General features: G+C 42.0%; 4 protein-coding genes across 4 annotated transcripts; 3 read left to right on the top strand and 1 right to left on the bottom strand.

Moving 5' to 3' along the window:
* The first annotated feature begins 2640 nt into the window (after positions 1 to 2640).
* TpnC47D (Troponin C at 47D) lies at positions 2641 to 3794 on the top strand. The gene is made up of 4 exons (XM_064691866.1): positions 2641 to 2779; positions 2855 to 3029; positions 3091 to 3342; positions 3568 to 3794. Exons 1-4 carry the CDS (start codon positions 2768 to 2770, stop codon positions 3594 to 3596), a joined length of 468 nt encoding a protein of 155 aa, XP_064547936.1. The 5' UTR covers positions 2641 to 2767; the 3' UTR covers positions 3597 to 3794.
* A 3664-nt stretch (positions 3795 to 7458) lies between these two features.
* Positions 7459 to 13785, top strand: Cpr47Ef (Cuticular protein 47Ef). The gene is made up of 3 exons (XM_064691949.1): positions 7459 to 7699; positions 11233 to 11908; positions 11975 to 13785. The coding sequence occupies exons 1-3, from the start codon at positions 7685 to 7687 to the stop codon at positions 13495 to 13497; spliced, it is 2214 nt and encodes a 737-aa protein (XP_064548019.1). The 5' UTR covers positions 7459 to 7684; the 3' UTR covers positions 13498 to 13785.
* A 4416-nt stretch (positions 13786 to 18201) lies between these two features.
* Cpr47Ee (Cuticular protein 47Ee) lies at positions 18202 to 19758 on the bottom strand. The gene is made up of 3 exons (XM_064691959.1): positions 19576 to 19758; positions 19030 to 19488; positions 18202 to 18972 (listed from the first exon to the last, which is right to left on the bottom strand). The coding sequence occupies exons 1-3, from the start codon at positions 19579 to 19581 to the stop codon at positions 18316 to 18318; spliced, it is 1122 nt and encodes a 373-aa protein (XP_064548029.1). The 5' UTR covers positions 19582 to 19758; the 3' UTR covers positions 18202 to 18315.
* Positions 19759 to 24910: 5152 nt separating this feature from the next.
* Cpr47Ed (Cuticular protein 47Ed) lies at positions 24911 to 25618 on the top strand. Its single transcript, XM_064691883.1, has 2 exons — positions 24911 to 25095; positions 25175 to 25618. The coding sequence occupies exons 1-2, from the start codon at positions 25084 to 25086 to the stop codon at positions 25616 to 25618; spliced, it is 456 nt and encodes a 151-aa protein (XP_064547953.1). The 5' UTR covers positions 24911 to 25083.
* Positions 25619 to 27763: the final 2145 nt, after the last annotated feature.

The raw sequence follows: 27763 nt of genomic DNA, 5'->3' as shown, positions 1-27763 counted from the left end.
CATAGCAGCTAATTGCATCAGAGACTCAACGTGCAAAATATTGACAGAGTGTAAGCGAAAACTAATTTTCCATCAGATGCAGAGAGCAGCCGAGATGCCAAGACGACGAGACGACGAGACGACGAGACGACGAGATGCCAAGACGTCAACATATGCCAAAGCAGATGTCGACGCTGTCCATCAAGAGAGCGCTCAGCTGTGAATCTGACCATGGAGGACGTACCAATAAAACAATTTAATAATATAACATAATAATATAATATAATAGTATGATAATAAAGTAATAATAAAACAATATAAGTACATTAAATTGCAATTATTTCAAAAGCAAGCAATCAGACTAAAGTAACCATGGAGGACATCTGCAAATATATATGCAAAAAAAAAATATTAAGAATCTTGAAGAGACTTGATAAAACCTGCTCAGCTGTGAAAAACTTGAATATACTTAGCTTAAATCTAACCATGGAGGACGTTCTAATAAGACAATATAATATTATAATATTATATAATAATATTAGTAATACAATATAAATCCATTAAATTCAGAGTAAAGTAACCATGGAGGACATCTTTAAATAAGCATGCAAAAAAAAAAGACTTGATAAAACCTGCTCAGCTCTGAAAAACTTGAATATACTTGGCTTAAATCTGAATCAATAAACTGACCATGGAGGACGCACCAATAAAACAACAAAACGACATTCACTTCATAAATCTACATGTACATTAAATTGCAATTATTCCAAAAGCAAGCAATCTGAGTAATGTAACCATGGAGGACATCTGCAAATAAACATGCAAAAGATTATGTAGAATCTTGAAGGCAATTTCTTTTTCTAGCTGAGTTATTTGGAGCAATATTTTCGCCACACATTTAAAACAAATAAAACAAATGGTCAATATGTCAAAATGACGTCAAAATTATTGTCAGCTTTCTCTGGGGGAAGGCTATCATAATTCATAAACAAGTTGTTCCATTTGCTTTTCCAAATTTTCCTAAATATATAGGCAAATATATACATAAATATATATATATATACATATATATATACAGAAAACATAGAATATTTAAATGCCAGATATAAATCAATTAAGATCCATTTACGTTTGCCATAAAACAAAACAGGCATTAATAATACTTATTGCCGTTTAGAATTTAAATTTAAACGAGGAAACGCGTCGCAAAAAGACAAGAATTTTTCGAATCGCTTATAAAATTGTCTTCGGATCCCGCCCCACCCCACCCCCTTCCCCTACCTCTTTTTGGAGGTGTGTGGGCGGATCGCTGGCGAAAATTTCTATGTGTTGTTGTGGTTTTTGTGTGAAACCAATTAATTAATACGTTTAGTTATTTGATGATTCGATGAAATCAACGTGCTTATAAATTTGTGTGTGTGTGTGTGTGTGTGTGTGTCGCCTCAGTGTTTGGTTCTCACAGTAAATCAAAGTGTGAAATGCCAATTGTGCCTGTAATTCAATTCAAATCGCGTGCCATATATAATATGCACTGTAAGAAATTAAGTTGTACTTATGAATATCAAAATGATTCAAACATTCATTATGCTATACCGATTATATATTCATTTGACATATAACATAAGATCTAAATTGAATGACTGTGAAAAAGTGCTGCCCATTTTGTCAAACACTTGTATGCAGTATTTAATTTAAATTGTTATAAAAATGTATCACGTCAACTTCGACATCATTATCAACGTAAATATTCCGCATTCCTAAACGATTCAAATAAAATGTAACGCCTGTGAAAAAGTGCTGCCCATTTTGTCAGGCTCTTTAGCAGAGAGTATTTAGTATTCTGTAATTAATTTAAATTGAAATTACAATTTATCACATCAATTCGACATCTTTATACAAAAACGTAAATGTTTTGCATTCCTAAACGATTCAAATAAAATGAAACGCCTGTGAAAAAGTGCTGCCCATTTTGTCAGGCTCTTTAGCAGAGAGTATAAAGTATTCTGTAATTAATTTAAATTGAAATTACAATTTATCACATCAACTTCGACATCATTATTTAAAAACGTAAATGTTTCGCATTCCTATATTCACGATTATATATTCATTTAACAAATAACATAGAAACGATTCAAATAAAATGTAACACCTGTGAAAAAGTGCTGCCCATTTTGCCAAACACGTTGAGAAACTGTATGTATTTAGTCAGTTCAGTATATAATTTAAATTGTAAATAAACTAACTCGGGTCAACTCTTTATTTTTATCCAAAAACCTAAATGTTTTGCTTCGCACTGTCCGTTTTCTTGCAGTGTAGTGTATATAAATATAATAATTGTTCTCCACGTTAAGCTTAGCAAACCACTACAAAAAAATATTACTCTTGCTGGTGAGATCTGTTGGCCAGCAGCAAAAGTAAACACCGCCAAATGCTCAATGACTTTACAGTGCTTTTCGAAAATGAAATTAAAATTTGAAAAATGCCCCCATGCGAGTGTGTGCGAGTGTGTGTGTGTGTGAGTGTGTGTTGCCTTTTGTTGTTGTGTTCTGCGTACTTTTATTTTCGAAATGCTGTTGAAAACCATAAATTAGCTTGTTACTTTTGGAATGCAGCGTTCAGTGACGTGAATGTGTGTGAGTGTGTGTGTGTGTGTGTGTGTGAGTGTGAGTGTGTGTGTGCTTAGTGCTTGGAGCACATGAAGAAATAAGGAACTAATTCATTTTGGGCTCACAGTCGTTAGCGGTGATCTTTTGTGTGAAGAACCAAGGCAGAGCACAAAAACTCAAAAATGGAAAACATCGTGAGTTTTGGGGAGAGAAGGGGATTTGTTTTGGGATCAATTGTAAGCTTATTGGTTATGTAATCGGATTAACAGGATGAGGATCTGACACCCGAGCAAATTGCGGTGCTGCAAAAGGCTTTCAACAGCTTTGATCACCAAAAGACTGGCAGCATACCCACAGAAATGGTCGCCGATATACTTCGTCTGATGGGTCAGCCCTTCGACAAGAAGATCCTGGAGGAGCTGATCGACGAGGTCGACGAGGACAGTGAGTGCCGATCGACACAAACATACCCTACAAACTATACATAATCATAATTTGTGCCTAGAATCTGGTCGTCTGGAGTTCGAGGAGTTTGTGCAGCTGGCCGCCAAGTTCATTGTGGAGGAGGATGACGAGGCCATGCAGAAGGAGCTGCGCGAGGCGTTCCGTCTCTACGATAAGCAGGGCAATGGCTACATTCCGACCTCCTGCCTGCGCGAGATCCTGCGCGAACTGGACGACCAGCTGACCAACGAGGAGCTGGACATCATGATCGAGGAAATCGATTCCGATGGCTCCGGCACCGTCGACTTCGATGGTAAGCATTCTCCGTACCAACTGTCAAAATACTGTGCCACACTTTGGCTCCATGCCAGCAAAACAAATGCTGGCCATGGCGACACCTCCCCCTTTCCCCCTCTCTCCCCTGCCTCTCCATTAAGTTGTGCCTGCCCTTGTGTGCCGTCTATTTATAGTTGTGTGTATATCTAGATACTTGTATCTTTATCTAATGCCAAGCACTTTGAAATTCTTTCCTTTACAGAATTCATGGAAATGATGACGGGCGAATAAGCACACAGATTTCAAGCCAAACAACAAATAAACATTTTTTATCCAAAAAGCACAAGGGTTTAAATAAAATACACACACACACACATCTCTCAATATGTAAAACTATTTGTGCGGATTGACTGACTGACTGATTGATTGATTGATGATCAACGCATAGATCAAGACGTAAGAGCTGAAAAATATAATTTTCTTACTGTGGTTATCTTTTGTGTTGTAAGTAAAAACTCAGGCTGGGTTTTGGAAAATTTGGAAAATGTTTACAAAACCTTTGCAAAAAGATATCAAGTTTAATCTGTGTCTATTTTACCAGAGCCTACAAACCAGGTTTTGTGTATTAAACTCTGAACATTTCTCAAAATCGATATTTATCGATATATGAAAAAGGGGCGCATTAAAATAATAAGCATTGTTCCAGGTAACATATTGGCGAACATATATATCACATGCCCAGCTTCTTCGGCAAATTAGAAAGGGATGAGTCCGGGCAAAGCCGGTTAATGCCTGACCAATTCGTTGTAATACAACTGAAAGCTGAACTGTTTTTTATGTTTGAGCCAAGTACAGGCACAGCTGGCTGCTTGGGCCAACGATGAGCTCTAACAATTGCGCTAAAATTAATCAATTCTCAAACAGGAACTATTTAAGCTAACGGAAAACCCAGCACACAGACTAAACACAGGTACGCAGCATGCGGCAAACACTTGCCTCACACTTGGAATATTGCATCAGAGTCGAGCCCTGAGTCATGGGGTTAATTAAGGTCCGCAAGCAGCAATTATAGAACTCTTTGAAATCTGATTGATCAGTTTATACGTTTTGCATTTTGAATGCAACTCATTTGTGTGCTAATTTGTGTGTGTTAATTTGGCAAGGCCAATGCGGCGTATGATTAATATCAGCGCACACATATATGTATATATCACGTATACGCACCGTTTCATTGTCTCGCACTGCGTGCAAATTCCTTTGCCACTTGGCTGACCCTCTCGCTTTAGCTGGCTGCAAGACATCTGTTGGCCAAAAGCTAAAAAAAATACAATTTTGTCATTTTATACCCTTGCAGTCGGGGTCCTATGAATTGCCCATCAAATATGCTCGTCTGCAGAGAGAACTATATGATAAAGTAAAACCAAACAAAGTTCAGTTTATTTATGATCAAATTGTTTGTTAGTTATTCAAGCTAGTTAAATCAAAGGGTATCTAATCTTCGGCATAGATATATATGTTCTTTCTATTGAATGGATTCGTGATTTTCGTCAGTCTAAACTGAGTCGGACCACTTTATCATATAGGAATAATCTATTGTTTAGTTTATGGTTTGTTATTCAAACTAGTTAAATCGAAGGGTATCTAGTCTTCGGCAGACTCTTGTTCTTTTCTGCTGTACGTGTTTTTTGTGGCTGCTCTCGTGCATCTCACAGTTTGTTGACTCAATAATTGAATTGCAGCCAGAACAAATAAATTGGCCAAATGCATGTGGATGCAGCTTGTTGCATTGCTTGGGCGTGAATGAGCACAGAACGCAGTAACAAAGCTGCCCACAATGGGCATGCACGACCGACAGATGCCCTGTAAAAGGGTGAAGTATGCGAAATGCAGAAATAGTTAGCACAATTTATGTGTTCGCTTTGATGCTAGTATATATATGTATGTATATATTGACTGCCAGCTGATATACCCCACTTGTTGTCACTCGACTGGGTTGGGTATGCATTGTTGCCATATGACAAAAGTTGCACACACAAGAAACAAGATGATGTTGACAACATGCAGCAAATGCTCGTCTTCAATTGTTGCTGCTTTGGCTGCCAAGTTTGCTGCCTTTCTAAATCACAACACAACAACAACAACAACAACAGCAACAAATAACAATTCTTCAAATGTCAATGTGCATTCCCTAAGTCGGCTACGCTTAGTTATAGATACATTTATATCTATACATATATATACATGGATTTGTTTGAATGTTGCTTGCATGTTTTTTTGGCTGCTTGTTGCCCATATTAAAAACGAAATGACAAAATTGTGGCCAAAAACTAAACGAAATTCACGAGCAACTGCCCTTTGCTGCGGCTGCTGCTATGTTGTTATACCCTGTACCCACTGGTAAGAGAGGGTCTAATGTTTGCTTGCGAATGTATGCAACAGGCAGAAGGATGCAGCTCCATAAGCCTATAAAGTATATAAATTCTCATTGAAGATCCGTCTGACGATTCGTCCGTCCGTAAGCATGAACTTTCTGAAAAAATACAAATATTAGAGACTTTGACATAGTTCTTATAAGTATATATTTATTATAATATATATAATAATTTGAAATATATATTCTCATATTTATTTATTTATTTATATATATATTTATTCTTTTATCTCTTATCATGGAGTTAAAACTAAATGTTGAGTGAATATCAGTATTGGCTGCCAGGACCTTGAGCTGGACAAATAGTAGGAACTTAAATGTTCGTATATTATTTTCAGACTTAGGCCTTAGGTATTCCCTTCCATTCCCTCGAAAATTGAAAACCAATTCATTTTGAAAGATAAGGCCTTTGGTTCTTTAGCTCTGTTGTATTTATACATCAAATCTGGATGCCATAGCTATATGTTAAACTTTTTACAAAGATCTGATTATAAGCACCAAACTTTTTCAAGAACATATTTCTCATAGTGTGGGGCTAAGAGAAGAAGCACAGCTTGGGAGCTTGTGTTTGCTTTTATGGATACAGTTGAAATATTTGAGACGACATCTCGAAGCTGGTTACAGGGTATTTCCTACAGGGTATTTCCAAAGTTACTCAAGAACATATTTCTCCTAGTGTGGGGCTAAGAGAAGAAGCATATAGGACACAGAGACGCCATATCGAAGCTGGTTACAGGGTATTTCCTACAGGGTATTTCCAAAGTTAATCAGAAATATATTTCTCCTAGTGTGGGGCTAAGAGAAGAAGCATATAGGGCACAGTTTACCAGCTTATGTTTGCTTTTATGGATGTAGTTGGAATATTTGAGACGGCATTTCGCAGCTGGTTACAGGGTATTTACAACTTGTTATGACTCGCTGTTGTTGCTGTTGTTGTTGGGGTCAATTTAATTTGGCAATTTTTTGTTGGCCGGCTGCAAAGATGCCCTGAGGCTGCCAATTGTTGGGTGTTGCTGTCGATATTAATGCTATTTATGACCACTGTCAGAGCTGAGGAAAAGGTCAAACTCTGAACGGATTGCTAAATTTTCTGCTGTATTTTAAAAGAGAATTTCATCGCCTCAAAGGGTCAGTTTGTAGATTTATTGACATCCGTCTCATAATGAAGCTGCAAAGTTGTGTTCGCATGCAAAACGAGCTAACGATTGCAAATGGGCTGCAATTGGGAATGGAATGAGCTGGGATGGGATGGGATGGGATGGGATGGGATGGGTTGAGAACGCCGGAGCTGGCGTTCAGCTTCGATTGGGCTACAATTTACGAGCGCAAAAAGCTAACAACTGGTAGCTGGCCAACTGGTTAAGTGAAGATGCTCCGGGAGAGACCGAAGAGTGCAGAGAGGGGCGAGGGGAGAGCGGAGTTGTTGCATTGAGCAAACGCCAAGACAATGGCCAGAGCCAGAGCCGGAGCTAGAGCAAGAGCCAGAGACGAGATGTTGCTGTCGTGTCTGTCTCCCTTTTGGCATGCAATTGTTTTTGCCAGCAGCAACAACAACAACGACGACAATAAATGCCATAAAGTATCAAAATCTCAGCGCCGCTCAGCCTCAGCTTCAGCTTCGGCTGCGTTCATTCCATTCCATTCGATTGCATTTGGCGCCAAGCGCCGCTGCATTTGTATAAAAGCCGGAGAACCTGCGCTCCACTCGGCACACAAGTTCCAATAGTGACAATAGACGCGGCCACAACACCGCGACAATCGCGACAGTTGACAATTCACCCGCCAAGCAAACTAGAAGCCATCAAACCAGGATTTCCATAGATGAGACACATTCTCTAAATATTGTGTGTGCGTGTGTGTACGTGTGTGTGCGTGTGCTCGAGTGTGCTCAAGCCAGGATAAGACTTTAGTGTGTTTCTAGGTTTCTTCTGCTGAAACCGCAGACGGGATGCAGCTGCAATTGGTGAGTTATCGGAAAGGATTGTCAACGATTTTAATATAAATAAAAAACAAGAGTGCTTCAGTCGAGAGTGCCTGACTAGGAGATACCCTAGAGCCTACCTAAACAGAAACACACACAAAAATAGGAGAACCTCTTACCAAAAATGTTGCATATAGCTCCTATAATATTCGATCGAATCTAGAAACCATCCGAAATCGTTATTTTAAAAAGAACGGAGTCGAGAGTGGCTGACTAAGAGATACCCTAGACCCGCCCCCACACAGAATAATAGACAATAAAAAATAAGAGAACGTCTTACCAAAAATATTGCATATAGCTCCTCCTCCTACAATCTTCGAGTTATGCTCAAAAACCCATCTCAAATCGGTATTTTGAAAAGAAAGGATAAATCAATTTTAATTTAAATATAATACAGGAGTGCTTCAGTCGAGAGTGCCTGACTAGGATATACCCTACACCCTAACCATAAAGTTAAGCACACAACAAAACGAGAACCTCGTACCAAGAATGGCGCTTCTAGCCCGTATAAGATTCTAGTTATCTTTGAAAAACCATCTCAAATCGTTATTTTAAAAGAAAGGAGAAATTGATAAATATAATATACTCGTTCTGCATATGGTATACGAGATTATGTACTTCAAATTCCAAGTCTATGTCCTGAGTAGATCCTAAGGTTGACCCTCTCACACAGATAGACATGACATAGACTAAAACCACTTTGCACATAACCAATATACCCCTTTTGACTTTGCGAACAGGGTATGTAAGGCATGTAAGCTACAAGATTGACAGGTTGCGCGTAACATGTTTGTTCTGTCAGAAAATATTACGTCATACGCTGAAGTTCCTATTCAACTTGATTTGATAGACATTTTTGCAGCACTATGTAACATGCAAGATAAAGTTAAAGATGCCCAGTTTAGACCTGTTTTCCAAGTTATCTTAAGGGTCTGGATCAGATTAAGTAGGGTTATGCCAGGGATTATTTTAAATCCGAAATGGGATCAGGCAGCCAGAATGTCTTTTGTGCGCATGGGAAATATTATCAAAATTAAAAGCGTAACAGATCGAAGGATAAAGGCTGATTTATTAATTAATTTATTTTATAATTATATATATATATATATATCATAATTGATTGTATATTAAAATAGATTACATATTATAAATATGTCAAGCCTAAGCCCATCCACAGATTAAAAGTATATGGCATGCCTTGAGCTAGTTAAAGTAAGCTAAAGTTAGATAAGTTGAAAGTAAGTTTAGGTTAAATCTCGACCCGGACATCCAGATGTCCCTGGTATTAACTGTGCAGCTTCTAGGTTTCATTTAAGCCATTTTTATTCGCATTCATTTATGTTAATCCAACTTTGCAACTAATTAAAGAAATATCAATTCTAGTTGCATGTGAATTTGCGATTCGCTCATTTGAAATTCTCAGAATACGTTTGCTGTGCGAATTTGCGAATTTCGACAGATCCCCCCTTGAATATTATTGCCCAATTGGGCGCAGATGCCGCCGCGCATTATTTCCGTTCTTTGCCACCAAGTTGCCAAGTTGCTGCAACATGTTGTCTGGCACGCCAGCAACAGCTGCAACTGCAACTGCAACAGCAACAACTGCAGCAACAGCAAAGATTTAAGCGGAACGCATAAATTAAAACCCTATTAAAAAATCAGCTTGAAAAATCAGCGTCTGCCAGTTCATTGATGAAAAATCTGCACAGCACGCAAAGTTGCCCAAGAGCAACCAACAGCAGCAGCAGCAGCAGCAGCAGCAGCCCATCGTGCACGCCCCCGCCCCAGGTGCACGCCCCCCCTCGCCCCCCCTCCACCCATCCAAGCAGATCAACATCTTTAAGATTTATGCAGCGACGACCCAATTGTCAGGCCATTGGAAATTGCTTCAATTATTTAGCCCAAGCCTAGACAGAGGCTGAGGATCGGCTGAGGATGGCTATTGTATTACACACAGTTCAAAGATCTGGTCACGAACTGGTCGGGGGAGAGAGGGGAGGTGGGGGGCTGCAGGAGGACACACACAAAACTAAATGTCAAATTTGTGAGTTGTGGCAACAATTGTTGCTGCTGCTGCTGCTGCCTGTTGCAGCCTGATCGAGGCTGTGTCTATAAAGCTGTGTCAGTTCGCTGGCCAATTAAGCTAAACGCTTTAAACTTCAACTTGACACTTGGCTGAGTCAGTTTGGTAGCTTGCCTCATGCCTCATGCCGCATGCCTCACTTCAACTTGCCACTTGCCACAAATGCTTGCTTAACCTTCTGCGTGCTGCTGCTTCTGCGGAGATTCACACGCTGCCAGCAATTGTTGCAGCAACTGTTGCAACTGTTGCCAGCCAAATATCAAATATCAGAGTTCATTAATCCTCCCCCCCCCCTTCCCCCCTTCCCCACAATTGATTCCCCTGTCGATTGGTTTAATAGTTGTCTTTAGCTTTAAGAGCCACAATAAACGCGTTAATACTTAGCAACAAATGCAAAACGTGATCGCATTGTTAAAATGCCAAAGTTTTTTCATAAATAATTTTTCTGTTGATTTTCCAACTATTTCATTCATGAGGCGTCTGCCAGCTACCTGCTGCCTGCTGCCTGCTGCTGCTGCTGCTGTCATCTGCCATGCCAGCTGTCAGTTAACGATCCATGAACGGGTGAATCACTCGTTGTTTACCCCAAAGAACGGGCCACAGCGTGTGTCTCTCTATATAGTTGTAGTTGGATGTAGTTTTCATTGTCTATGCCTGCGTCTTGACATTAAACGTGCCTTTGCTGCTCTGTTAGGTATTTAACATTAAGTTATCAGCAGGCCAAAGTTGATTGTAAATGTTGTAATTATATTCAACAGATACTGCATCATTGCAAATTCGTAGGTTGGTTATCAGGAGGGTAAGCGTGGTTGTATATCGTGTCACTTTGCTGCTCTATTTAACATGAAGTTATCGGGAGGTTAAGGTTGACGGAAATAGGTTCAGGTTATTTTGATTACTTAACATGCAGTTAGCAGGAGGCTAAACTTGATTGTAAATCATAGTTTTTCTTGCAGCTCTATTTAGCATGAAGTTATCAGGAGGCTAAGATTGATTGTCATCCTTTCAATTGTACTATATATTGATATCCGTTTAATCTCCCCGCTTAGAAAGCTCTCGGATAGCGCATTTAGAAAAGTATCTTAAAGTAATTAGAACATATACTAACTATAAATCTTGGGCAGACATCTGACCTTTATGGAAATTAGTTTTACACACCTTCTCCTGCTTAAGATTCCTCCTTCACCCGAGATGTAGATTCGCTCATGCAGCATGTTTGCTTGCTTGGGGCCCAGACGTCGCCCACAACTTGGGCAAAACGTGCATCATGATGGCATATGGGTTTTGTGCTGCGGGCTGTCAGACGCTCCAGTGAAACCTTGCCATGCACCGCTGACCTGGTGGCCGCATCGCTGGGCCGCCGACAGCTCTGTATAAATTAGTAATGTCAGTTGCGCGCTTTGCTAATCTCCCATCTCTCTCTCTCCGGCAGACTCTGCTGACGTCTCTGCTGACGACTCTGCTGACGCTGATGCTGACGCAGGCGGCGCGGCTGGATAACAAATACCTGCCACCGCCAGCGAATGCTGCCAGTGCGGGCGGCGGAGCTGGCACGGGTCTTCAGGGTCCGGGCGGTGGTGGCGGCGGCTTTGGAGGCGCCAACAATGGTCTGGGCGGCATTAATAATGGACTCGGCGGCATTAATAATGGACTCGGCGGCATTAATAATGGACTCGGCGGATTCTCGGGCGGAGGCGGGCCCAGCAGGCCAATTGGCGCAGCTCCTCCGGCCCCGCCACGCGCACCCAGCGCTCCGGCGCCGCCTGCAGGCGGACCACCAATACCCATTTTGTCGTTTGTGAACGAGAACGATGGCGATGGCAACTATCGCTTCAGCTACGAGACGGGCAACGGCATCAAGGCGCAGGAGGAGGGCACCGTGAAGAACAAGGGCTCCGAGAACGAGATACCCTCGGTGATGGGCTCCTACACCTACACCAATCCGGAGGGTGAGCTTGTCGAGATCTCCTACACGGCAGATGAAAACGGTTTTGTGCCATCGGGAGCGGCCCTCCCCACACCCCCGCCCATTCCGGAAGCCATAGCCAAGGCACTGGCAGCCCAGGGCATATCTCCCCTTCCAGGCGGTGGCTACAGCGGAGGAGCTGGTGAGTTTCTATTGTTGACCGTTTCCTTAAGTCTGTGGCTTTAAACTCACCTCTCTGTTGGCGCAGGTGGTGGTGGTGGTGGTGCTGGAGCCGGCGGCGGAAGCGGAGCTGGGGCGGGAGCAGGTGGATTTGGGGGCGGCGGCCGAGGTGGTGCTCCAGGCGGAGGTGGTGCGGGAGCATATGGCGGAGCCGGCGGCGGCGCTGGAGCCGGCGGGTATGGAGGAGGTGCTGGTGGAGGCGGAGCTGGCGGATACGGTGGAGGTGCAGGTGGTGCTGGAGCCGGCGGATTTGGAGGCGGCGCAGGTGGTGCTGGTGCAGGAGGATTCGGCGGAGGCGCCGGTCGTGGTGGCGCACCAGGCGCAGGTGGTGCTGGCGGAGCAGGTGGAGCCGGAGGATTCGGTGGCGGTGCTGGCCGAGGAGGTGCACCTGGCGGCAGTGGTGCTCCCGGCTTCGGTGGTGGCCCAGGTGGTGCTGGAGCTGGAGGATTTGGTGGCGGTGCCGGTCGGGGAGGAGGCGCAGGAGGTGGTGCTGGCGGTGGTGCTGGAGCTGGAGGCTTCGGTGGAGGCGCAGGTGGTGCTGGTGCTGGAGGATTCGGTGGCGGCGCCGGTCGTGGAGGAGGCGCTGGAGGTGGTGCTGGAGGTGGTGCGGGAGGAGGAGCTGGAGCTGGAGGCTACGGTGGAGGCGCAGGTGCTGGCGGAGCTGGTGGATTCGGAGGCGGTGCTGGTCGTGGTGGTGCTGGAGGTGGCGCTGGAGGCGCAGGTGCTGGTGGATTTGGTGGTGGCGCTGGCCGTGGAGGCGCACCAGGAGGTGGCGGTGCTCCAGGCTTTGGTGGTGGAGCAGGTGGTGCTGGTGCTGGAGGATTTGGTGGCGGCGCTGGTCGTGGAGGTGCTGGAGGTGGCGCTGGAGGTGGTGCGGGAGGAGGTGCTGGAGCTGGAGGCTACGGTGGAGGCGCAGGTGGAGCAGGCGGAGCTGGTCGTGGAGGCGCACCAGGAGGAGGTGGCGCTCCAGGCTTTGGTGGTGGCGCAGGTGCTGGCGGAGCTGGTGGATTCGGAGGCGGCGCTGGTCGTGGAGGTGCTGCAGGTGGTGCTGGAGGTGGCGCTGGAGGAGGCGCTGGAGGTGGCGCTGGAGCTGGAGGTTACGGTGGAGGCGCAGGTGCTGGCGGAGCTGGTGGATTCGGAGGCGGCGCTGGTCGTGGTGGCGCACCAGGAGGTGGCGGTGCTCCCGGATTTGGTGGTGCTGCGGGCGGAGCCGGAGGTGGCGCTGGACGTGGTGGTACACCAGGCGGACCAGGCGCACCCGGTTTCGGTGGTGCTGGTGGAGCAGGTGGCGTTGGAGGATTCGGTGGTGGCGGGGGTCGTGGCGGTGCACCTGGCGGAGGTGGTGCTCCCGGATTCGGTGGTGGCGCTGGAGCCGGAGGCTTCGGAGGCGGTGCCGGCCGAGGTGGTGCGCCAGGAGCTGGTGGCGCAGGAAGAGGTGGCGGCGGCGGAGGCGGAGCTGGCGGCCCTGGCGCGCAATACGTTCCTCCTGGTGCTGCTGGTGGTGGACGTGGCAACGGCGAGTTCGATCCACAAACCGGCTACAGCTATTAGATCGCTTTAGATCGACGGACGAAACCTCAATGCAACGCATCTGCCGCTAATTACCCTTAGTTCTTTGCTCCTAAGAGCACAAGAGAGTTCTCCGATGTCCGACGGTATTATTCTTAAAATCTGTATAAGTTTCCTGTCTTTCAAAATTAAGAATTAGTTCATAAGCTGACAAGAGATAAAAGATATTTAAGGTGTATTTCGAATGATTCCAGAATGTTTCCATTGTTAGAAGCTGCTCACTTGTTGCAAACGATTTCTAGAATAATAAATTAAATGCAAGAAATTGAAGATCTGTTTATAGGCTTTATTTGTTCGAGTTCCACGATTCGGATTTTCAAAAAATTCCAAATTGCTCCATTGTGCAAGTAGAGCGTTCTGTTGTTGGGAAGTTGTAACTTTCTTTAATTTCTACGCCCAAGGGTATGCAATTTGTTTTGTCAACTATGCTTCGAGACGCCTCGCAAAAGGGACATTCCGCCCCGAAAGCATGTAACAAATAACCATGCACAAAATTAACTCACGCTTTTTTCGAAAAATGACTTTTTTCTGAAATCAAAAAATTCTATTCTATTCTATGGACCTCCACGAGTTCAACGCGCCCAATCTGCCCGTTATCGGGCTTTATTTGGCCGAGATATGGCCATTTAAAATTTCCCAAAAAGATTCGTGTGGTTGTGCACTTGGAAGTAAAGCAAACAAAGCATGGCATACTTTTGGTCCGCTCATAAAAATTACCATTCACAATATACGCATAGACTAACATTTTGTAAAGTGTTTATAATGAAATATCTCGGCTAAATACAGTCCAATTGCGGAGAGATATACCTCATTCTACTCGTACGGATGCCGACTATCGATTGCCATCCAAAAATCCGCATTCTAAGAGATGACCCAAAATCATCAAAAATACAGTGTAACCATCACGTTTTTTTCGAAAAATGACATTTTTCTGATATCAAAAAACGTTGATGCCATTCTATTCTATGGACCTCCACGAGTTCAACGCGCCCAATCTGCCCGTTATCGGGCTTTATTTGGCCGAGATATGGCCATTTAAAATTTCCCAAAAAGATTCGTGTGGTTGTGCACTTGGAAGTAAAGCAAACAAAGCATGGCATACTTTTGGTCCGCTCATAAAAATTACCATTCACAATATACGCATAGACTAACATTTTGTAAAGTGTTTATAATGAAATATCTCGGCTAAATACAGTCCAATTGCGGAGAGATATACCTCATTCTACTCGTACGGATGCCGACTATCGATTGCCATCCAAAAATCCGCATTCTAAGAGATGACCCAAAATCATCAAAAATACAGTGTAACCATCACGTTTTTTTCGAAAAATGACATTTTTCTGATATCAAAAAACGTTGATGCCATTCTATTCTATGGACCTCCACGAGTTCAACGCGCCCAATCTGCCCGTTATCGGGCTTTATTTGGCCGAGATATGGCCATTTAAAATTTCCCAAAAAGATTCGTGTGGTTGTGCACTTGGAAGTAAAGCAAACAAAGCATGGCATACTTTTGGTCCGCTCATAAAAATTACCATTCACAATATACGCATAGACTAACATTTTGTAAAGTGTTTATAATGAAATATCTCGGCTAAATACAGTCCAATTGCGGAGAGATATACCTCATTCTACTCGTACGGATGCCGACTATCGATTGCCATCCAAAAATCCGCATTCTAAGAGATGACCCAAAATCATCAATACCATCACGTTTTTTTCGAAAAATGACATTTTTCTGATATCAAAAAACGTTGATGCCATTCTATTCTATGGACCTCCACGAGTTCAACGCGCCCAATCTGCCCGTTATCGGGCTTTATTTGGCCGAGATATGGCCATTTAAAATTTCCCAAAAAGATTCGTGTGGTTGTGCACTTGGAAGTAAAGCAAACAAAGCATGGCATACTTTTGGTCCGCTCATAAAAATTACCATTCACAATATACGCATAGACTAACATTTTGTAAAGTGTTTATAATGAAATATCTCGGCTAAATACAGTCCAATTGCGGAGTGGTATACCTCTTTCTACTCGTACGGATGCCGACTATCGATTGCCATCCAAAAATCCGCATTCTAAGAGATGACCCAAAATCATCAAAAATACAGTGTAACCATCACGTTTTTTTCGAAAAATGACATTTTTCTGATATCAAAAAACGTTGATGCCATTCTATTCTATGGGCCTCCACGAGTTCAACGCGCCCAATCTGCCCGTTATCGGGCTTTATTTGGCCGAGATATGGCCATTTAAAGTTTCCCAAAAAGATTCGTGTGGTTGTGCACTTGGAAGTAAAGCAAACAAAGCATGGCATACTTTTGGTCCGCTCATAAAAATTACCATTCACAATATACGCATAGACTAACATTTTGTAAAGTGTTTATAATGAAATATCTCGGCTAAATACAGTCCAATTGCGGAGAGATATACCTCATTCTACTCGTACGGATGCCGACTATCGATTGCCATCCAAAAATCCGCATTCTAAGAGATGACCCAAAATCATCAAAAATACAGTGTAACCATCACGTTTTTTTCGAAAAATGACATTTTTCTGATATCAAAAAACGTTGATGCCATTCTATTCTATGGACCTCCACGAGTTCAACGCGCCCAATCTGCCCGTTATCGGGCTTTATTTGGCCGAGATATGGCCATTTAAAATTTCCCAAAAAGATTCGTGTGGTTGTGCACTTGGAAGTAAAGCAAACAAAGCATGGCATACTTTTGGTCCGCTCATAAAAATTACCATTCACAATATACGCATAGACTAACATTTTGTAAAGTGTTTATAATGAAATATCTCGGCTAAATACAGTCCAATTGCGGAGAGATATACCTCATTCTACTCGTACGGATGCCGACTATCGATTGCCATCCAAAAATCCGCATTCTAAGAGATGACCCAAAATCATCAAAAATACAGTGTAACCATCACGTTTTTTTCGAAAAATGACATTTTTCTGATATCAAAAAACGTTGATGCCATTCTATTCTATGGACCTCCACGAGTTCAACGCGCCCAATCTGCCCGTTATCGGGCTTTATTTGGCCGAGATATGGCCATTTAAAATTTCCCAAAAAGATTCGTGTGGTTGTGCACTTGGAAGTAAAGCAAACAAAGCATGGCATACTTTTGGTCCGCTCATAAAAATTACCATTCACAATATACGCATAGACTAACATTTTGTAAAGTGTTTATAATGAAATATCTCGGCTAAATACAGTCCAATTGCGGAGAGATATACCTCATTCTACTCGTACGGATGCCGACTATCGATTGCCATCCAAAAATCCGCATTCTAAGAGATGACCCAAAATCATCAAAAATACAGTGTAACCATCACGTTTTTTTCGAAAAATGACATTTTTCTGATATCAAAAAACGTTGATGCCATTCTATTCTATGGACCTCCACGAGTTCAACGCGCCCAATCTGCCCGTTATCGGGCTTTATTTGGCCGAGATATGGCCATTTAAAATTTCCCAAAAAGTTTCGTGTGGTTGTGCACTTGGAAGTAAAGCAAACAAAGCATGGCATACTTTTGGTCCGCTCATAAAAATTACCATTCACAATATACGCATAGACTAACATTTTGTAAAGTGTTTATAATGAAATATCTCGGCTAAATACAGTCCAATTGCGGGCTTTATTTAGCCGAGATGTAGCCATTTATAGCCGTTTGTAGCGGTTTTTAGCAGAATTTTAGTAGTACTGCATACTTTCGTGCTGTCTACAAATACGTTTTGAGACTTATTTTTGATCAAATATTAAAATTGAAATATCTCGGGTTCCATATGACCGATTTCGAAATGATATACCTCTTTCTACTCGTACGGATGCCAACATCGATTGCCACCAAAAAATCTGCATTCTAAGAAATGGCCCAATTTAAGGAAAAATACTATGTTTTTTGCAAAATTGACGATGTTGGCTGAAAATGGCTGTGACCACGAGTTGAATGCGACCAATCTTTCCAAGATCGGGCTTTATTTGGCCAAGATACAGAAAAACGCGAAAAAATGCCGTTATAATTTTGAAGATTTTTCGTTTTTTTGCGATAATTCGGCTAAAACTGGTCCGAATTTGGAAAGTTATACGTTTTTGAACTCGTACGGATCTCTGGCATCGACTGGCATACCACGTTTTTTGATTTTGTTTGGAAATCCTGAAATACAACACCATTTAAATTATACGAAAAATTTGCTCCTCCTCTTAACTTCCACCCCGAAAGTATGCAACACAATTCTTGAGTTGCAGCGTTTAGTCTCAGCATGAAAGTATGCTATAAATTACTATTCAGAATATGGTTCATACTTCAAGCGATAGACTGCGCTTATTCCAAAAAGAAGACATAATTAGAGCAATAGAAAGCGCTACAATAATCTTTTTAAATACAATAGATGGCGGTTACTACTTAAAAGATGCTTCAAAGTTCAAACAAAAGATAGCGCTTGCTAGGGGAAAAACGATGCCGTTATAATTAAGAAGTTTTTCTTATTTTTTCGAAAATTCCGCTAAAAATTGTCTGATTTTTGAAAGATATACTTTTTTGAACTAGCCTGATCCCCTACTGTCGATTGACATTCAAAAAAATGCATTATAAAATTTTACATTTGACAAAATGGCATCATAATTAATTTTTTGCCTTAAAAATGGGCCTCCTTTGTGATCTAATAGAAATTGTCTTTGGATTTTATGGGCGCATGTATTTCACGCGTTTGAATGCGACTAAATCGACTAATTCGCAAATATATATGTGTTATATATAGCTGAAATAGAACTTGATTGTGCTGCTTATAGCTTGGATGACTTCTTGAAGCGCCTGTTGTACTGCTGATTATAGCCATAGGGATCCACCAGCTGGTTGGGTCTGCCCCTCAATTGCTGTGTGATCAGCGTCTGTTGCTGCTGCTCGTTGCGTTGATCCTTTTGCTGCTGTTGCTGCTGTTGTTGCTGTTGTTGCTGCTGTTGCTGCTGCTGCTGCTGGTTGAGGTTCTGCTGCGGCTGTTGTTGCTGTTGCTGTGGGTTTAGATTGCTGCCCAATTGCTGGCCGAATTGACCCGCATACTGGGCTGGCAAGTTGCCCGAGTTGAGGGTGTTGAAGGGCTGCTCCGGCTGATATTGTCCGGTATTCGGGAAATTGCGCTGCTGCAGCTGTTGCTGCTGTTGCTGCAATTGTTGCTGCTGCTGTTGCTGTTGCTGCGGCGTCAGTTGCTGGCCGGGCGCCGGCCGAAATCCAGCCGTGGACGTCGGCAGTTGTCTGTAGGGCGTCTGATAGGGATTCAGATTGGGATTCAGCACGCCCTGTTGATACGGCTGTGCGCCCACAAAGTAGGAAGGCGTGGCCGGAATGCCGGTGCCCTCAGCACGAAAGCCATTCTCATCGGCGATGTAGCGCACGGTGATGGGCGTGCCCTCCGGCGAGGTATACGAATAGGAGCCTTGTATGACCTGGTCGGGAATAAAATAAAAAGCAAATCTTTCAATTAAGCTAGGGAAATGGCTCACCTGCGCCTCGACGCCCTCGCCGTAGCCGAGATTCTTGACATAGCCCTGCGCCTGGGCGGTGGTGCCATCGGCGGCGGCATAGCCATAGGAGAAGCTGCCATCCAGATTCAGTTCGTTCTGATAGGCCGTGATGGGCACATAGTTCCCCTGCGGCTGCTGCTGCTGCTGGTATTGATTGTAGCGTGCGTACGGATTGGGCACGCCGGCGGCCAGCGGAGCAATGGGCGGGGCCAAGGGATTTAGCGGGTTGAGTGGATTCAGCGGATTGCCCTGTGCCGGAAACAGGCCCTGGCCGGACACCTGCTGTCGCTGGCGCTGCTGGAAGGGCAGCTGCTGCTGCTGCTGCTGCTGCTGCAGCGGCTGGCGCTGCTGGAAGGGCGACTGCTGGAAGGGGGCGCCGGGCAGCTGGGCGCGGCCGGCGGCAATTAGCGCCAGCCACAGCACGGAAAACACAAAGCACTGCGAATGGAAACATGGACTTGTTTAGCTCGACATGGACTGCCGGCGAAAGGGGGGGGGGGGGCGGAGGATGGAGTTTAGCTTTACCCGCATTTAAGCTGTCGACGCTGTCATAAATCTCACGAAAAACGCTTAACAAATTACACGCTCGATAAATCTGACGTTTCACTTGGGGGGGAACGGGTATCGGGTATCGAGTATCGAGTATCGATGCTTCTGCTGCTGCTGCTGCCACTTGAACTAGCCGAAAGCGTTGCAACGACTGCGACTGCAGCAGCGCGGGCCAGTTCTATTTATACGTCTAAATCTCACAGCCAGCCAAGCTCAACCAGCCGCAGCCTGGGCCCTAAAGCGCAGCTCGATCATAAGAATCGCCGGGCGTCGGTCGCCGGGCGCCCAGCGGCAACGCTTCCTGTCTTCCACTCGCTGGCATCTGGGCAGCCGGGCAGCTAGCTGCCATATCTGACCAACTGCGCTGGCTTGATCTTGATTTTGATCTTGCTATGCTCTGCCCTGAATATAACTACGAAACGGGTATATTGCATGTGTGTAGAATGCATGCAACAGGCAGAAATTGTTCGTGGAGTATATTTTCTTAAACTTTGTTCATTTTACTATATTTAGACAATCGATATTTTTTTGATCGATCAGCAACAAAAGACTGTGTAAAAGTGGAAGATTATTATTTTGTAGATGCAACAACAGTTGCAATATAAATTCTCGTTAATTTCACGCAGCTCAGGTTAACTTGAACTTATCGATAAGCCGTTAAATCGATAGTTATCGATATTCAATTTCGTTATTGAGATTACGTTTAATATTATTTATTTATTATTATTTATTATTATTATGTATTATTTATATATATATATATATTTATTATTATTATTATTTATTATTATTATAACTGAATATTTTCCCCAATTTCTATATATTTTTCGTACATTAAAATTCATCCCTAAGCTCTTTAGATGTCAGAGCGAGATAAGAGAATACATTTAGAAGTTATTTAGGAATAATATTTCTTTTGCGACTGAGCTTGTGTTTATCGATAGGCCGTTAAATCGATATTTATCGATACTCAATTTCGATATTTATATTATGTAAAGCTGCAAGAATATTTTCCCCAATTTCTATATATTTTTCCTATATTACCACATTTAAAATTCATCCCTAAGCTCTATAGATACAGAATACAGAAGTTATTTAGGGTAAACAGAGTATCTGGTAGTCGACCTGCTGCTGCAACAGCAGGCTGCTGATGATGGGGGCTGTAATTTATCTACATGCGAATCGTGTTAACAGCAACTGCTGACGGTTGCTGGTTGGCAGCTTTATTGGTTTTTTATTGGCCATTGACAGAAGGACAAACGAATTTGCAAGCGGGGCTGAGTTTTTCCGCAACATGTGTGGCTATATTTATGATGTTGCATCTAGAAGATGCATGCCCCATGCCCACAGATACATTGCCGTATGCAAATGCACACCATTTTTTCTTCTTCTTCTTCTTTTTCTTCGCTGCATCGATTCGCTTCTTTTGTTCTTAAGGTGTTTATGTGAGTTATGTGCTGACGGCTTTTTACTGCTCTCGATCGGATCTCAGCTCGGCTTCTGGCTTTTGGGTTTGTGGGGCTGACTTGGCGTATACGCAACTTTTACCCAATGGTCAAGGTTGAGTTGGAGTCGAAAAAAAAACACATTTAACAACAATTATGAGACTTGAAGATGTTACTCAGACATTTTTATCTAGCCAGGAGGCAGACTCGCAGATAGAGCCTGTGAATTCTGCCCCAAGCTCCACTTGGAGACGTTCCATTGTCTCTCTGCGAGCATTTGTCATTTGTCATTTATCATTCCTCGTCGTTCGTCATGCCACAAGGCGTTGGCCAGATCTGTTCAGTTATGATTGTCATAAGTCATTTATAACTTTGTAGCCAACCAACAGCCGTGCCCTAACTACTCCCTGACTTAATGCGATCTTTACATTTTTAATGCGTTCTCGCTTGCAATTATTATAATTTTTGTTGTTGTTGCTTTTGTTATTTTTTGAACATATCTCGTTTCATGTTCTGCTCAGTGCCTAATTGAATATTTAATTTTTTTATGGGGCTTTTCAATCTGTACGCCTTTTTGGGGAAGGTCGCAGCTACTGTTGCGAATGGACATGCCCTGAAAATGACGACTGTAGCTAGGGTAAGAAAAATATATTGAATTTAATATTTGAATTCTTTTAATTATTTTGTGATTAATTAAAATACGTAGTTTTGCGTTTATTCTGAGTATTATATTTAATGCATTTCTGCCCGTTTTTATGCTTTAAATGTGCTCGCATTTATTGCAGCCGCCTGAAAGTATGCTGCGTCTAAATTGAATTACAAATTTGATTTTGACAGGCTGCAAACACTTTTAAATGCGCTACGCAGCAAACGTATCAGCTATATACATACAAATAATTTATTTTTAAGCTAACTATAAATGATTAGACATACAAAATTTGTAGCCCTTTTAAGCTAATATGTTTTATTCAGGTTTTCCTGCGCATGCCTTATTTGTGAACTTTCCAACACTGAAATATGGCGTGCTCAACTTTTTAATGTAATCATTATTAGGTGTAGTCAAAATTAATAAAAATATAAATAGAAATTTGATGATAATTATATTATTTATTTATATTAATATCTATTTTTTTTGCTAGGGTTTAAAATCGATTTCCTGCTCATGCTTTTTTTTGTGATTTTTCCAACACTGAAATATGCCGTGTTCAACTTTTAAATGTAATCATTAAACTATACTTTAGCTTTTTAATAATTATATTATTATGCTATATAATTTGTTGTTTTCCAAAAGCTGGACAATATATTTCTTAGCTGATAGCTATGCAAGCACAGAATACGATTTGAAGACCTTTATTTATATCTATCATATCTTATAGCTTTATTACGCATATAAATATCTATGGGTTGGTTATGAATAATTAAGAGCTGTTGCTTGTTTTGCAATATTTATGTTCAAGTTGGGAAAATGAACGAAACAATACGCAGTCAGAGATAAAAATGTGGTGCAGAGCTAATGCAAAAATGCACAAAACAAAACAAAATACAAAAAGAAAAGAAACGCAACAATATGAAAATCAAGAATAGCTTGGGAACTAACATACCATTCGAACTGGAGCCGAAGCCGGAGTGAGCACTCGATATAATATTATTAATGGGTTTTAGTGGTCATAAAGCTGAAATGGAGGCAATTGACATTTGGACGCAATCAGCTTCTAGCTGCTAATTGATTAAAGCTGCAAGCGATACGATCTGGCCGATCTGTGCGTATATAACATATATCCGGCTCCGCTCACCTCATCTTCATCTCCATCTTCATCTTCACCTGCATCTGCATAGGCAGCTCGGTAAAGGTTAATGTGTCGCACCTGAGTTATGCACTCGTTGGCATTGTAAACTCAAAACAAAACTCATTAATGTGTTTCCATTTTCTATCAATCGTAACGGAGAGCCAGACTAGTTTGAAATCGTCTTGGAATCAATTTACAGATACGTCTTGAAGCTGCAGCCCGAGCCTGTCTTTTAGTTTTAGTTTATTTTTGTTGATTTTTTAGTTTTTTCTCTTTTTTTTTGTAACTGGGCGTGTTGCGCTTAACGCCCATTTTGCGCCAAGGCAAATGCCAACACCGAATCAGAGCGAAGTATGTTGCCAAGATACGACTGCAAGATACCCTGTAAATAGTTGAAAGCTGGAAAAGATTGAACCATTTTATTAGAATATGTAACACACATAAAAACAGATTAATTATTTGCGATTTTTAAAGAAATACAATTGAAATTTAATTATTCTAATGAGGAGCCGGGCTCCTATATAACAAATATTTTCTATTTGACAAAAATTGATTAAAAGAGATCCCAAATTGAACAAAATTGCAATGTTGGTGGATTTATTTTGTATCCTCCTCTAGCCTACTCTTGAAGAGGGTAGTTAATTCTATATGTTATTTTAGGAGCCTCATATTGGCGATAGTTGCCGACTTTGTCATGCACGCCCTAATATACCCTATTTAATTGTCGCATGTAGGGTATTCAGCATCGACTTGGAGAGTCTTGCCACTGCGGCAGTAACAGCCTCGTTGCCATTGTTAGATTGCGAAATTGCCAAAAATTATTATTAAATTCTTGTGGCATAAATGTTAGTCGCTTCTCAGTGCCCCTGCCCCTGCCCTCGCCCCTGCTTCTGCCCGTGCCCTAGCCCCTGCCCACCCACTGTAACAACTGGCAACTGGCAACGGGCTAAATTCAAATGTGGCCGAAAAACTGTGGCGGAAAGTGAGAGACTCGGCGTATATGGCAATGGAGCGGCGGTGGAATTTGCATGGTAGTCAAGTGGAAAAGTATTTTTGCCAGCTATTTTCTAAGCCAGTCAGCCGTTACACATGCAGCACCTTTCGCTTTCGGGGCATGGCACCGCAACGCCCACCCAGCGACATGTTTGTACAAGCAATTTGACAAATTTTATTAGCTGCCGCTGCACCTACCAGATGCAATCTACAATCCACAAGATACAATATACATGCACCCACGTCAGTTAGCACGCATCTAGCTGATGTGTCACAGTTAACACGCAGACCAACAGGCCAACAGGTAAAAATGTTGCAGTCGGCTGCTAACGACTGCCTAATACTCGTTCCCAGTCCAGCTTTAAACATGCTAACTGCCACATTTATAATAATAGAAAGATTATTTTAAAAATATGACTTGAATAGATGATTAATTATATAAATAGCATATTCTTTCGTTTTGAATATTATCTTATGGCAATTGCTTTCGGAGTCTGGTGTCACCTCGCGCCGTCTTCTTTAAATAGAGTGTGACCAGTTTGACTTGATTAGCAAATGCTCATGTCTAGCACGTATTATAACTGCTTTCCAACACTAAAAGCTTATGTTAATGTTAACAGCTTAAATTAACATTTACTTTTACGTCTAAGACGGACTGAAAGACGAACATACTCTTGATTAATTGGAAGTCAATATACTCTTTTGCATGACTTGATTAGCAAATACTTATGTCTATATATTACAACTGCTATCTAACACTAGTTCCATTCTGGCGCTTAGTTGTTAAAAGCTTATGTTAATGTTAACAGTTTACATTAACATTTACGTTTAACACAAACTAATGGACGGACATAATATACTCTTTTGCATGACTTGATTAGCAGATGCTTAGGTCTAGCATATATTATAACTGCTTTCCAACACTAGTTGCCTGTTAAAGGCTTATGTTAATGTTAACAGCTTATATTAACATTTACGTTTAACACGAACTGAAAGACGAACATACTCTTGATTAAAACGAAACCCAATATACTCTTTTGCACAGTGTAAACGTGTATAATCGAATAGTTACATAAGTTGGCTAGCTCAGAACTTAAAAGGCACTTTAAATTGCAAATGTGCAGCAGTTCAACGACTCGCTGCGACTCGTCTCGCAACTTTCTATTGACCCAGCCTAATCAGAGAAATGCTATAAAAACGCTGAGAACTGTTTGTGCGCGCCCAGTATTAGCATAAATTCGCAAGAGCTGCCATAAAACATGTTTCGATTGGTAAGCCACAAACAACAGCGATAAATGTCCAAAAAAATCTCCATTGATAAACCCCTACACACCCCACGTCCCTTGACAGTGCTTACTTTGGGTGCTGTGCTGCGCCGGCAGCTGGAGCTCGAGCTGGAGCGCGCCAACGAGCGGGAGCGGGAGCGGAAGTGAGGGGCAGCAGCTGGTGCCGATCATCAAGTCGCTGGCAGAGCAAAAAAACGATGGCTCCTATTTCTTTGCCTACGAAGGCGCCGATGGCAGCTACCGCGAGGAGGTGGGCATCGTGAGGCGCTCAGGTAAACATAATGATGATGTTGACAATGCTGATGATGATGACGATGCGGAGCTGGAAATCTCTGGCGTTTATCGCTACATCGACAGCCAGGGCGAGCGTGTGGAGGTCAGCTATACGGCTGACAAGAACGGCTTTGTGCCCCTAGGCACAAATATACCCAAGGAAATAACAGAGACGGCCCGTAATGCTGTGCAGTCGCTCGAGGTGCGAGCGGGGGCAAGCAGAGTTAGGAGTTAAGGTTATGGCTGAAGCAATTGCACAGCTACAAACTGCTATAAACTGTTATATGCCGGAGTTGCGAGTGACAAAATGTGTTGTACCAGTAAATAACAAGAATATCTACCAAATTTTATGAAAAATTACCATTTTTATACAAATTAAAGAATAAAGTTTTATAATCTTAAATATTTAAATGTGTTTTTATTTTAGTGCTTGGAGTCTTTTATACTCTCTTCAATTGTTAGAACGGTCAACAATATTAGGCATATATTTACACAAGTTATTAGTGATAACAAACGCAAATATACTGAATATTTTATTAAAATAATAATATGGGTACCAAAAAAGTCCCTAGTTGCATCAAGAGTACCCCTTGCGGTACAATTTTAATTGCTATTAACTGTTATAAACTGTTATATGTCGGAGTTGCGAGTGACAAAATGTGTTGTAACAGTAAAATAACAAGAACATCTAGCAAAATTTATTATAAAATTACCAATTTTATACAAGTTTAAGAATAAAGTTTTATAATCTTAAATATTTAAATGTGTTTTAATTTTAGTGCTTGGAGTCTTTTATACTCTCTTCAATTGTTAGAACTGTTAAAAATACTAAGCACATATTTACACAATATATTATTGATATTGATATTTGCACATTAAAAAGTACCATTGGGTACCAAAGAAAAGTACCCCTTTTGGTACATTTTTATAGCTGCAGCATTTGAATTGCCATAAACTGTTATACATTATTGGCTGGCTTGATTGGCGCACTTTGGGTAAATGTTATTTAAACAATTATCGAAATAAACGAGTCATAAGCCAAACTATGCAAACCTGGCCAATAAATTCAAATCAGAAATCCCAGCTAGGCAGGCAGCCAGCTCAGCCAGCTCAGCGACCAGCTATGCGAATGAGGAGCGCCCGCCATGTGGCTGCGAGTGGCCGGCAAACGTCTACAACGGCTTACAACGGCTTACAACACCTCCCGCAACAGCAGCGACAGCTACCAACACTGGCCGTAAAACAGCTCATCGTGCACACATTTAATTTGACGACGTGCATCGCCAGCTTCACTTTGTTGTTGTTTCTTTTTTTTTTGTTGGCTGTCAGAAATATAAATTGTTGCAATTTTTATTGGCAGCACAATTTTCAGCGCTATAACATGGTAATTTTTTTTTGGGCTCGAACTGGGGCCCAGTGGCCGCCGGGCATTCGTCTGGGTTTGCCCTTTGCCAAATGTCGTCAGAGTTAACGCCAAAATAAATGAACTTTAATTAAAATTGCTGTTTATTTTATTTCCATTCTACTGTTAACAATTGGACATTAATTATTCTACGACTTTTCTCGACCTGTTGCGAAATGCCCGGCTCGCTTTATATTGATGGCTTTTCAATATTTATTGTTAATTCAATTGAATATTTCAATTCAACCAAGCGATGAAGCGATAAAAACCATTGCAAATTGTTTATGCACCTAATTAGAATTTTAATTTGAAACATTTATCAAGTATCTAGCTGTAATTGCGTCGAAGATATATACCTAAGATATAAGGCAGACCTAAGAGTTTGATAGAGAAGTATCGAAGGAGAGGGTGGAAAGGCGGAAGATATGCTGTCTCTTTGGGAGGGATAAGAAGAGATCCCAGGGATTGGATATTCTACTTCCACAGTATCAAAACCATTAACCAAAATTCAAATGGGATTTCAAGAAAACCAAGCCTAAGTCGAATCATATATTTGAATTGAAAAGAATCAGAGGTACAAAACGAACCGTGAACCGAAACACTGAAAACCTGTGTTGGGTCTGATCTGAAACATATTCAAATACCAGGCACACCTTCAAAATTGGGCTGAAACAGAAAAATGGGTGCTGACAATGCTATGGAAATGCCCAGAGCACTTTGCAAATGTTGTTCTTGTTGTTGTTGTTGGTGAGCTCGGGCTACTCCTCTGCTTAGTTGTCATTGTTTCGCATCTTACACGAATCACATTCAGATGGAGATACTTACTAATAAATTACGAGAAGAATTACACAAAGCGCTGACATTTTACATGCTAAATGAAAACATTTGTGGGCTTGGTGGATGCCAATGCTGAGAGGCAATTAATCGCAACACCTTGAGTGGGTGAAGCAGCCAGCAATAATTCTGACTGGCAACTGG

The sequence above is a fragment of the Drosophila montana genome, unplaced genomic scaffold (assembly GCF_035044405.1).
Source record: "Drosophila montana isolate Dmon_TW-CO22-7 unplaced genomic scaffold, ASM3504440v1 contig_3469_1, whole genome shotgun sequence".
Lineage (NCBI taxonomy): Eukaryota > Metazoa > Arthropoda > Insecta > Diptera > Drosophilidae > Drosophila > Drosophila montana.
The sequence above is the reverse complement of the archived record's forward strand: the minus strand, read 5'-3'. Positions and strand labels throughout refer to the sequence as shown.

Coding starts and splice junctions, on each gene's coding strand:
- TpnC47D (XM_064691866.1), top strand. Junction 3,030..3,090: donor CGACGAGGTCGACGAGGACA/GTGAGTGCCGAT, acceptor ATTTGTGCCTAG/AATCTGGTCGTCTGGAGTTC. Junction 3,343..3,567: donor CGGCACCGTCGACTTCGATG/GTAAGCATTCTC, acceptor TTTCCTTTACAG/AATTCATGGAAATGATGACG.
- Cpr47Ef (XM_064691949.1), top strand. Junction 11,909..11,974: donor TGGCTACAGCGGAGGAGCTG/GTGAGTTTCTAT, acceptor CTGTTGGCGCAG/GTGGTGGTGGTGGTGGTGCT.
- Cpr47Ee (XM_064691959.1), bottom strand. Junction 18,973..19,029: donor GCGAGGGCGTCGAGGCGCAG/GTGAGCCATTTC, acceptor ATTCCCGACCAG/GTCATACAAGGCTCCTATTC.